Source organism: Anas platyrhynchos, chromosome 1, assembly GCF_047663525.1.
Source record: "Anas platyrhynchos isolate ZD024472 breed Pekin duck chromosome 1, IASCAAS_PekinDuck_T2T, whole genome shotgun sequence".
NCBI classification, from domain to species: domain Eukaryota; kingdom Metazoa; phylum Chordata; class Aves; order Anseriformes; family Anatidae; genus Anas; species Anas platyrhynchos.
This window is the reverse complement of record NC_092587.1, coordinates 12,700,436-12,712,752: the sequence shown is the minus strand read 5'-3', so window position 1 is coordinate 12,712,752 and position 12,317 is coordinate 12,700,436. Positions and strand designations below refer to the sequence as shown.

At 34.1% G+C, this 12,317-nt stretch overlaps 1 protein-coding gene across 6 annotated transcripts in view; it reads left to right on the top strand.

Annotated features, from left to right (window-relative positions):
- PHTF2 (putative homeodomain transcription factor 2) overlaps positions 1-12,317 on the top strand; it is a 66,250-nt gene that overhangs the window by 43,141 nt on the left and 10,792 nt on the right. For all 6 annotated transcript variants that reach the window (XM_027459701.3, XM_027459682.3, XM_027459694.3 and 3 more), the window contains 7 exons: positions 276-434; positions 3,880-4,098; positions 5,869-5,997; positions 6,997-7,269; positions 8,310-8,441; positions 10,603-10,689; positions 11,697-11,852. In XM_027459701.3, the coding sequence (XP_027315502.1) occupies positions 276-434; positions 3,880-4,098; positions 5,869-5,997; positions 6,997-7,269; positions 8,310-8,441; positions 10,603-10,689; positions 11,697-11,852 (1,155 nt within the window). The remainder of the gene's footprint in view (positions 1-275; positions 435-3,879; positions 4,099-5,868; positions 5,998-6,996; positions 7,270-8,309; positions 8,442-10,602; positions 10,690-11,696; positions 11,853-12,317) is intronic.

Below are 12,317 nucleotides of genomic sequence, written 5' to 3'. Positions count from 1 at the left end.
TGGATGTTTTGAATTTAAGCCTTTAAAATATGAATGCCAGAAATATTCTTTAGGAGCAATGAACTAGCCATTCATTGGGAAATTTTTATTTGATACTATGATTTTATTTTATAATGGCTGCTGTACCACTTATTTTTTAGAATTGGAAATACTTTAATATCTAATTTAACCAGGTGTATATATACTGTTGTAGAAATAAATTGCTTTCAGTAGTTTAGAACAAGACTAGGAAAGTATAAGTGTATGTCTTACTAATGCTGTATTTGTTGCGCTAGGATGCTCACAGAACTGTGACAAATTTATCAGATGAAGTTTCTAGTGAGGAAGGGCCTGAAACTGGATATTCGTTACGTCGCAATGTAGAGCGCACATCGAGTGACTGCACACTTCGAAACAGGAAATCTCATCATTATAAGAAACACTATCCTCTGGAGGTATAGTCTTTTTTGTTGCATCTCTTTGTGAATTGTTAAAACCTCTTGGTTTCTCGTTGAGTATATATTTTTCAACCTTTTTTATCCTATACTGAATTTTAGGAATATAATAATTGGAGGCCGTGGTACTAGGGGTGAGGGACATTTTTAAATGTCAGAATTTTGTATTTAAGAGTTTTTTATTTAGTTGATTTGAGCTTCATCCTATTTTTCAATTTGTCATTAAGATCCTAAAATATTTTCTGTAGCTCTTGCATCAAATTTTAGCTAATTCCTTAATAATTAAATTCTATAGAAACTTGATTTGTTACAAAACCAGAAGTAATTGGCAAAATTCAAATTTTCATCATACTGCTGCTGCTTCATCTCCCCATTTACTTCACATTTTAGATTCACTAGCCTTCTTGTGAGCAAACCCAGCAGACTCTACCTCTGAATTTTCTTTCCTTCATGTTTATTGAAAGCCATTAGAAATATTGTCTTGAAATCTCAACAAAATTGTAATTATTGTATTGCAACAAACACACAAAATGCTGAAATTTTAAGAGATTTGATGACATTGGAGAAAAGAGGAGTAATCCACTGATTGTGTGTTAGTGGAATCCTTATTAGTAAGGATTCAGACACTGAAAGATGAAAGTGTGTGTAGGGAAGGTGCTTTCTTTCTCTCCATGCATGTACTTGTGCTCTCTTGTTTGCTTTGAGTTTTAAAGAGTTTATGCTCTTTTTACTGATGGTGTGCAACCTAACGGATTTACGAAACTTTCAGGTGTGTTATTGTTTTTTTTGTTTTAAGGTTATTTTTTTTTCTCTAGGACTATGAGAAAAGAGTGTAAAGAGTAATTTTGGCTCTGGCAAGAGTCCACTTATAGGTGGGTTTAATAGGCAGAGCATCATAAGAAATGCTTCTACCTGATATAATCAACATTGTCTTCGAAGGGTTCAAATAATTACTTTATCTGATAATGATTGCCATGAAGTTTAAGCTTTGCACATTAGCAAGCTATCTAATTTTCTCTTCTTTCATTTATTTCTCACAAACTTAGGTTAGAAAAACATAGAATGCTAATTCATTTAACGGTTTAATGTCGTATGCATATTTGGTTCAGGCTAACTGAACAGGTTCAAGCTAACTGAGCAAGCAGGTACTTGGAAATATTTCAGTTTCATATTACAGAAGATGTCTCTTGACTACGTACTACTGCAGCCAGAATGACATGATTATAATCAAATTTATCTTAAATGTATGTTTTCCATAGGGTGCTTCAGAGCTTTAAAACTTAAAAATGTTGGCTAGGGAAGACTGTGTCAATATCTTCAGAAACTGAAGAGACCACATTTGCTCTGAGTAGCTTTGGCAGTAGTGCTTTATACTTGTTCCCCATTTACTTCTTTGACTGATGCCATGAAAGAGGAAGCTTTTAGTTTTTGTTACCATCTCTCCTCCCCCCACATGATTACAAAGGAAATGAAACAATAGTTTTCGAATCTGTGAAAGCTTTCTTTGTATTTAAAAAATAAAAATAAAATAGTGAAGTCAGTGGATATGCTCTCAACTTCTGTCCTACATTTCCTTTATTTTGATATTTACTTGTCAGTTTTTTAATGTTCTTTATTCAGATACTTTTCAATGTCCTTACTTTATTCACTCAATGATACCTTATAGTGACTGTATTCTATAAAGAATTTTTTTAAAGAAAAAAATATCAGATACTATCTTTTTTATTGGTGTTATCTCTCACTTTATAAAAGAATGGGAAAGAGTTAGGAGTATTTTTTGAAGTCTTTTTTTACAAAATGGCCGTATTAAACATATTAAGCAAAATTTTCAGGAAGAACACGTAACTCTTCTGATGGTGAAGCATTACAAATCATATTACAGCAGGCCTACTAATTTAATATTATTTGATTATTTTTTTAGTGAAGAAAATTGGGTATGTTCTTGAGATAAACTGTAAGAAAAAACTTTTGCCCTAAAAGGGAATTGAAAATGCCAGATGATGGCGATGAGTAGGATGGTACTGCTTGTAAGACTTCCTACCTGTCTTACAGGAAACCAATTCTGCTAACTCTTGAGAGCAGTTTAAAGGTCTGCATTTTTGTTTAGAAAAAAACATTAGGTTGTCTTATATATTTGCGTTGGGGTGTTTAAATCTCCCAAACTTACTATTTTTTCTATAGGATTATCTAAGGTGTGGGTAAAATTTGAATATAATCAGGCACGCTTGTTCCTCCTTTGTTTAAAATAATTAAAATTTTATGTATGACTGCAGAACACACATATACCTAGTTTGAGGTATGGTATATATCTTTTCTCTCTACACCTGATGCATACCCATCTTCAAACAAGTTCACATTCTTTCTTTGAGAAGGTATGTGAGTAGTAAGAACAGTGCTATGTAATTTGGACATGGAGAGTCAACTCCCTTGTTATTATAGGCTGTTACATTTAGAAATTTATTTCTGGAACATAGCAATCTTTCTTTTAAAATTGTGTCCACACTGCTTGTTTGGAAGTCTATTTGAGTGCCTCAGGTCTTGGATGGCTGGAAATATCTGTCCCTTCTTCCTCCAGGACCTTCTTCCTTCTTGCCCTTTCTAGAGAAAGAGTCCCTTACAGTATGGTGAGCAGTGAGCATGGCAATACAGTTCTGAATCTGCCAATCTACGACTGAAGTAGGCACAGTCTGCAAATGTCTGTGTGTAGTGTCGCTGTACTTAATGCTTAGTGTTTTGTTCCATCTATGCCCAATTTCTGGGTGGAGTTTAAGAGGGAAACTGTCCCCTAAATCCCTTAACCTTGCTTTCATCTAGGTTCTCTGTGAATTTATATAAAAGCTGCTCTAAGGAAAAAAAAAGTATGTTTTTAAGTAGCTAAAAAGTAGTTCAGCTCAAACAACAAGAGATAAAAGTCAAAATGGCAAAATAATTTAAAAATACTTTGTGAATGTGACTCACTGTCACATTTCTGTATTAATTGCAGGTTAGTCTCTATATCCCTAAGCCTCATTAGTGCCTTTTCCATTTTCACTAAAATAATGAAGCTGTAATGTTTTTTGAAAGAGACTTAATAAATCAGAAGTTTGAGATAGAGTTGGAGTCTGTGGCTTGATAATTGCTCCTGACATCTAAATTAATGAGTTTTTAAAAACTGTAAAATTGTTATTTCCTTTTAATAGTGCATATGATTTGATCATCCATTACATGACCCTTCCCACAACAAATTAGGGACCACTGCTATTTGTTTGTATGGTGGCTAACAATGTGCAGCCTCTTCAATAAGCACTCCTTCAATAAACATGTAATTCTTTCTGATTTGAAAGGTAATGGATTGGAACATCAACAGATAAACATGAACTCACTACGTTTGAGCTTTATAATTGTTCTATTATCTGGAGACAAAGCTGAATACAAAAGCTGCATTAATTGCAATGAATATTTTCAGGATACACCTAAATCAGGTACTAGCTGCAGTTCCCGGTGTTCAAGCTCCAGGCAAGATTCTGAGAGCGCAAGGCCAGAATCAGAAACTGAAGATGTGCTGTGGGAGGACCTTCTACACTGTGCAGAGTGCCACTCCTCATGTTCCAGTGAAACAGATGTAGAAAGCCCTCAAGTGAATCCATGTGTGAAGAAAGAATACAGAGATGACCCATTTCATCAGGTTGGTACCCACTATTTTTGACCTTTACAGCACACACATCTTCAGTCTTACCACCTTTATCGTATGTTCAGGAGGCCTGGGAGGATGAACTCCATATTAATTGAAAGTAACAAAGCCAAAGTGATTTGGTAGAATTAAAACAAGGAAAATTGAATTTCTACTACGCAGTCATTAATTTGTCAAAGGAAGAGGGTATGACAATGTACTGAAAGAGCCTGCAGAGTATTTGAGTATTGGAACCTTATGACAAGTACTCAGTGGTTTGTTTCCTATGGTAGATGTTTCTGTCCTTTTTTTTTGGTCTCTAATGGAATTACTTTTTGTGAGCACGTATCAGGCATTATGTATATGAGGGAAATCAGGAAACAGAAGGAAATATGTATATAATACATACATAAAGATTTTACATATGTTACCTGTTTGGCTAACATTATCTATATGTATAGACATATGATACTACATATAATTATAAATTTTTTAGATAAAATATTTATTTTATTTTTACCTTAAAACTAAGTCATTTTATTTCTCTTTTTTAATGCTATTCTGCAGCAACATATTGGCAGTCATTGCTGAAAATTCTAGGGTTTGTTGAGTAACAGCTCAGTAGCAGTCTGCCTTTGGATAATGTTGGACTGAATCCACAGTCAATAGTTAATAATTTACAATGAAGTATTAGTTTTAATTTGATTAAAAAAAAAATAATAAATAAATGGATGTCAGACAGTGGTAGTTATGTTTGTAGTACTAGGTTTATCTCTAAATTGCATGCTGCTTGTTAATTTGAACCATTTAAGTAAAGAGTTGTGGAGAATGTGAAATATTTTTCTGGTTAAGCATGTAATGTGTGTTGGTATTGTATACATCAGTGCTAAGGAATGTTATGCAAGAGATGGTATTAATGCTAGCTAAGAAAAAATCTCAAAAGACAGGCTTTTCACTCATAACTAGAACTGAAAATGATATATTTATAATCCTCTTTCTCCCCTCTAAAAAAAATAAAACACAAGCAAATAAAACAAAACACCCCAAACCCAACAGAGATAGCAATTTGGATTTCATGCACGCTTTGCTGTTTAAATTTGTTTTATATCTTTTTGCTTATATTCCATATAAACACTAAAGTGGAAGCCCTTACCATAAAGAATTGAATTGTAGTATATGAATTGACATTGTTTTTCTGCACATTTTTTTCTTTTATTGTAGTTTGCGATGTTTTGAGTTTCAGCTCCTGGTGTTGATACTCCCTCTAGAGGGAGATATTGGGAATATGTGATTAAAAAGCTCCATCTACAACTAATTAATGTTTGTGTTATTTTCTCCTCTAATGGATAAAAAAAAAAAAAAGAACTGAGTACTCGGCAGTATAGAAAGATTTCAGATAAATACTGATAAAGTAAGTTATACGTGTAAAAATAAACAACAAAACCTCACTTTTAATCAGTGACAAATTAAACTGTTAAAAATATGCCCCCAACACTAACCTAACCTTTCTACTACTTTGTAGAACACAGTGAGAGCTGACCAGGCAGGGCTGAGAGCAGTTTTAATCACCTGTAACAGAGAGGAGTACTCTTTTTACTTTATACAAATACTATATTTAGGACTCTGAGCACAACCAAAAATAAGTTCATTACCTGTTTTTATAAAAGTATCTGTTAAAAATATTTCTGTCTAATGACTTTTTACATCAGCATATTGCTAACAAATACAAGTTGGCATAATGATAGCTTGATATCACTAATGAAATAATTTCCTTGTCTTTCCCAGAGTCACTTGCCTTGGATCCATAGTTTGAATCCAGGACTAGAAAAAATAAGTGCAATTGTATGGGAGGGTAATGAGTGCAAGAAAGCAGATATGTCTGTGCTTGAAATCAGTGGTATGATAATGAACAGAGTGAGTATTCTTTTTGCTTTATACAAATACTATATTTAGAACTCTAAGCACAACCAAAAATAAGTTCATTACATGTTTTTATAAAAGTATCTCTTATTGGCATTATGGCTGCATGGCTTATAGCATGGATTACTCATTGCTAATAGTTACAAGACATACATGTATGGAATCTTAAGTATTGGGACAATAAAATACTTCTTGCATTGTTAAGTGCTTAGTGACACTGCCAACCTCTGTTTTAGTCTCCAAGGTGGTATATGCCATAAAGATTATTTATCTCCTTGATTCTTATGAAAAACTAATCTGTTGGGTTAGGACTACGCAGATCTGAGTATTTTCTAAGATAAGAAAAGAAGGTAGAATGTCTTCCATTCACTTCTGCCTTTCCTAGTACTCAGGAAGCAAATGGAAGAACATTTTATTGACGTTGTACTCTTTTTCAGAGTAGACAATTTAGATTTTTTGTAGGGTTGAACATAAAATCTTAGCATAGTTTAAGACAACAATCTGTTATTCTGATAAGTTGGTACTTACCATCTTCAACCTGTTAAAAGCACTGTATTCACAAACTTGGTTCAAATCTCTGTACATGATTCAGAATCGATACAGTTTTCTGTGCAATCATAGAGGTAAACCTTAATAAAGCCATAGCCAGCACTACAGGATTCCAATTCTACGTGCACTGTAAACACATGGATTCCATTAAAGACTTACAACTGAAAAGCAAAACACAAACAGGAGTAATATGCAGGATGTAAGCAACACAGTTGGACTGGTGCACTTTGCTAATTCAGCCCTGAATTAATTTTTAATGCAAGAATATACACTGAACTGTTTGCACTGCCATGTTACGTTGCCTGTGTTTTTTAACTGTCATATTTGATTGCTTAGTTGAAGGTTTCATATAATGTGTAAGTATTCTTTGTGATAATAAGACGGTATCATTAATAAGGACAAGATTAATTTCAAAATTAAATATAAAACTTGTTTTCTTTTTAGGTGAACAGTTATATACCAGGAATCGGTTATCAGATTTTTGGAAACGTCATATCTTTAATCTTGGGCTTAATGCCATTTGTGTTTCGGCTTTCCCAAGCTAAAGACTTGGAACAGCTAGCTACGCATTCTGCCACTGAACTTTGTATTACTGCATTCGGATCAAATGGAGACATACTGGTTCTCTCAATGGTTGTTATAAGTTTCGTGGTCCGTGTGTCTCTAGTGTGGATTTTCTTTTTCCTGCTGTGTGTAGCAGAGAGAACATACAAACAGGTACATAAAATAAACCAAGAGGATTCACCTGAAACAAAATAAAGTGTTATTTTTTTTTCCTCTTTGATTTTGTGGATATTTGAAACTTGTGTTCTTCATTGCATGGAGATTCATATATCAATGATGACAAACACTTCGGTGGGATTACAGTTTAGGAGATGATCCAGATGCAAATGACTGAAGTTTCCTTTGAGCTCTGTAGCTAAGTCTTTTACCCAGAAAAGCATTTCTGAGGGCAAACGTTTTATCATTTATTTCAGATTTCTGGCTCAACTCATTGGCCAGTTCTTAGACATGTCCCATTTTGTCTTAGTTTTCCTCAAGGAGAAGGAACTTCAATAAAAGCTCACAAAATTTTGAGTTTGTTCCACCGGTGTGTTTCATTCAAAACATTTCAGTACGATTCAAAATAGTTCAGTCCAGACATTAGCTGAGAGTCCTGTCTGCTTTGCTGGCAGATCTGACCAGGGCCAGAGACTGAGAACATTGCTATCTGAACAAATCCACCTGTTAATTTATTGCTTGCTTTTTGCAATTAAACTTTTTAAAAAGAATATCCCTTTTAGCTTAATAGCTTCAGAGTGTGGGTACTTATTAGTCTACAAAAGAAAAAGATTATACTTTCTTTTCTCAAATTATGGTTAAAACATGGGACTTAATGCAGTAGAACAGCATTAACCTGCTTTACTTATTTCTGTTGGAAGAAGGTGCTAGGATGAGCACTCTAATGTGAGTTATGGGCTGGTTTGATTCTCTCACAGATTTCAGTAGTATTTCCTATCTGTCATCTGAAATTTGAAGAAAGAAAGTGTGGCTACATCTTGGTTTTCATTAGAATAAGAGGACTTTTACAACTTTTTCGTGTATCCCCTCTTTTAGTAATATGCTTCTCTTATTTCTGCACTGTAATTAACATATTTTACTTTACATTGATACATTGTACATTACTTTGACATATTAAGTGAAGCTTTTTCTCCATTTTCTTTTTAGTGCCCTCAAAAATGAAGTGATAGTTACATTAATACTTTTCTTCTTTGCAGAGGCTACTTTTTGCCAAACTTTTTGGTCATCTAACATCTGCCAGAAGAGCAAGAAAATCAGAGGTTCCTCATTTCCGTTTGAAGAAAGTACAGAATATAAAAATGTGGCTTTCTCTCAGGTCCTATCTAAAGGTGAAATAATGTACATTTTTTCCACTGCTTTAATGTCAAATATCCCATATGCTCTTGATGAAAAGTTGGTATTCTGGTCTGAATTTTCCCTGTATGAATTTATTCCTGTTGGTGTACGTGTTTTCTGTACGCTTCATTTTGGTGACTTGTGGCCACCACCATCTGTAAGCAACCAGATTGTGAGGAAGTAAATGTCTGGTTTTTTAACTTGGTATAAAATATGAGTGTGTTCAGAGTAGGAGTTTTGTGTTAACTAATGCTATCAGAAAAGTGTCTCAGGTGAATATGTTGGGTAAATCAGCACTTGTGATATAATATAGAGAGTAAGTTAAAGAGCTCCACTAGTTGGTGTCATTAACACACAAGGAGTTTATGAAGCAAGACAATTTGCGTGTATATTCTGTACTGTGAGTGCATATGCACCACGTGAAGCTAGAAGTTATGCCCAAGTAGAATCCGTAAGACAACTCATATCACTTGAGCATCTCCTTATATCCCTCTAATGTTCTTTTCAAGCCATAGCATTCTGATGATCCTTTGTGAAAAGGGTCTTATGATCTTAGCTTTTTGTTTCCAAGGTTTTTTCATTTTTCTCTCTGCATTAAGTGTATATAGCATGGCATTTAGTCATTAAACCTTTGGTTTCACTGTCATCTTTTTTTAAAATAAATATTTTTCCTTATCAGGCTTGTTGTACATTGTAACTGGTATGTCATGACAACTGTTGATGACACTTGCTACCTTTTCTCCCTTGGGTATCTATAAACTCTCCACATTGTTAGATGTTTTTTTTTTTTTTTTTTTTTTTTTTAAACTTCACCCTACTGAAGCAGCTGCCCTTCAGTAGGATCTGGACCATCTGCTTATGACATTGATGGGATAACTAATTGAAGCTCTACAGCCATCTCATGTTTTAAGTTTTCTGGAGGAGTCCTCTATAATGAGTATCACTCAGGTTTCATTGTTAGTAGAGGCTCAGGGGTTAGCATTGTTTAGTTGTCTAATCTCTCTCAGGTTCCATTACAGCGTTTTACCCAAAGCTGTGTCCACGAATTGCCTCAATTGAATACTCTTTCCTATATTTTGCCCAAACATTTTCTCTCTGTGTAGACTGTTTCTTCATCTTAGATGTTAAATGGCTTTCAATTACCTACTTGCATGGATCAATTCATTCAGTCTTCAAAACACCTTTACCTCCTCTTCTAAGGAGGGGGAGTGAGAGAGCAGTTGTGGAGTTAGCTGCCTAGAATGGTAAAACCACCACAGCTTGACTTCCAAGTTAGGTATTTTTCAAAATGCTCATCTTGAAGAGGAAAAATAAGTTTTCTAAACACAGATGAAATTGTTTGGTTTCTCTAGAAACACTTTTTTTGGTGGACAGCAACTGATAATCTTTTTTTAGTGGTGGCAATAACTTTGCTTACATCTTTGCTCCCTTCCAACAGCAGTCAAGAAAGTGTAGATAAAATCTGCTATCAGTACTTTCTAGAACTATGTAAAGGATTATGTAAACACAAAGAAGCTGTGGTGTGGAGACTGAGAAGTCTGGAAGGCAGGAAGTATAAGCAGGCAAAGTTTTTAATGTAGAATGTGATCTTGAATTTGGAACATACATTATTTTAAGGGGAATTGAAGTGGTTTGTTTACAACACCCCTTGTGTTATGGAAGTATGGGTAGACTGTGGCAAAGATGTGCCCTTTAAACTTTACACTTTTTCTTTGTAGTCTGTACTGCGTTGCTGGGTGGGAGGAAAGGATAGCAGCATTTAAACAACAAAATGTCATTCTTGTGCTTTAAAAACTGCACATGCTGGCATTGTTGCAGAGAGTGTCTTGCCTTCTTTCCTCACAACTGCACCTACGTTTTCCACATAGATGTTGTACTAAATTTGCTACTTCACATTATGAAAGACTGAAAAAGTGGTAAATGTTCTTTTTTCATAGTTATCTTTACATGTATGCCACTGAATTAAATCTTATATGCCTTTGGAGGTATCTACATGTAGTTATGTTTATACGTTCTAATATTGTATTTAACTTAAATTACCAAACTACAAGCTATGAGGAAACTCTGTTCTATGTGTGAATCTAACTGGATGCACTAAATATGACTGCTGGTTAGGTACCTTCTCACTCATCTAAACATCTCCCTTATTTTCAGCGTCGAGGTCCTCAGCGCTCAGTTGATGTCATAGTTTCATCTGCCTTCCTACTGACTATCTCCGTTGTATTTATCTGTTGTGCACAGGTGAGGAAATCCCACATGACTTAAATAGTTTTTAAAATAATAGACTGCCTTTTGTGTGATTATTCCTATTAAGGTAAAAGACCACAGTGAAAAATCAGTAACAGCTGTTATAGCTTTTCAGAAGATTGAGCTCCATTTATATTGTTCATTTTATTTACTATAGAGTGTTATCCCCTAGCCATGCTCTAATAGCTAAAGTTACAGTGTAATTACTGTACATGTTAGTGTAATTACTGGCATGGTGGTATTATTATTACTATTAATGTGCCCTTTTTCATTGCATTGTTGGTTTTGGAAGACTGTTTATTCTATCATATTACATCAAAACAGACTTTGCAAAGATATATAAAAAATATATATATATAATTTGAGATTACCTTTAGATGATGAATTTGTTGGTTGTGATAGCCTGCCCTCTAGTGGAATATTTTTTAGTAAGCAAATCTAAGTTTAAATAAGATTTTTACCAGTGATGAAGCTTTCGGCTTGAACTTTGCTTTCAGCATACAGGGAAGCTTCTGAATTACTTCTAGTTGCATTTTTTCCACTTCCTCCCCTAGTTAATGCTAATGTATTTTCCTGGTAGCAAACTATAAATATTTAAAATGATTATAATTGAGCAATAACACTATTTGAATTAAATTTTCTATGTAATTCAGTACATTTGAAGGTATGTTTGTTTTTCATCACGCTTGGTGTCTTTGCAAGTTCAAACTTGTGTTTAAATTATTAGAATGTAATACTTTTTTACATTGTTTTAGAATATAAAAAAAAATGTTTAAATTCTGAGTCCTATTTTTCACTTTCTGATTCAGCCTTTTCATGGATCCGATATCTTTAACAAAATTTTGATTTTTAAATTATGATTCAAAAATCTTTTATGCCTGAAAACAGCCCATGTACTTATTACTGGGAATTTTTTCTTGGAGCTGGGGAGATATGTAATTCTTTCCTTATGTTGCAACAGAAATATTAATCTGAACTCAATTTTTCTCTTTTGCTTTCAGCTGCTTCACATGCACGAGATCTTCCTTGATTGTCACTACAATTGGGAACTAGTAATTTGGTGCATTTCACTAACACTTTTTCTGTTACGATTTGTTACTCTTGGATCTGAAACCAGTAAAAAATACAGCAATACCTCAATATTACTTACTGAGCAGGTGAGAATTTGTGTAATTGTACATTTTTCTATCTAAACAAACATTCTTCTAGTACGTCTTAGGCATGCGTTGTAGATGCATTAACACAGGCTGAATTGGAGAGTTAATTGTGGTATAATGAGACAAGTTATTCAAGATTCCTACATCCTAAAGTTAAGTTTCTCTAGGCAGTGTGTGTCTTTGTTTAAAAGTTGTGTGGGACATTGAGATGGCCAAAAGCCATCTCTTTAAGCAAGCATGCTTAGACATATGCATATGTGTCAACTGATACGGTTAAAGATTTAACAGAACACAAGCAAAAATGTCTGACCTCTCAAAGTATTGTATTAAGAGTAAAAGATTTGAAAACAAATTCACTTTCTGCATTGAGTCACTCTGCAGTCCAGTAATTTTGACTTCTAGGTTACAAGGATTATATATAGTGTCCTCTAGGCTCCATGGAAATTTCTTCTTTCAGTCATCTCT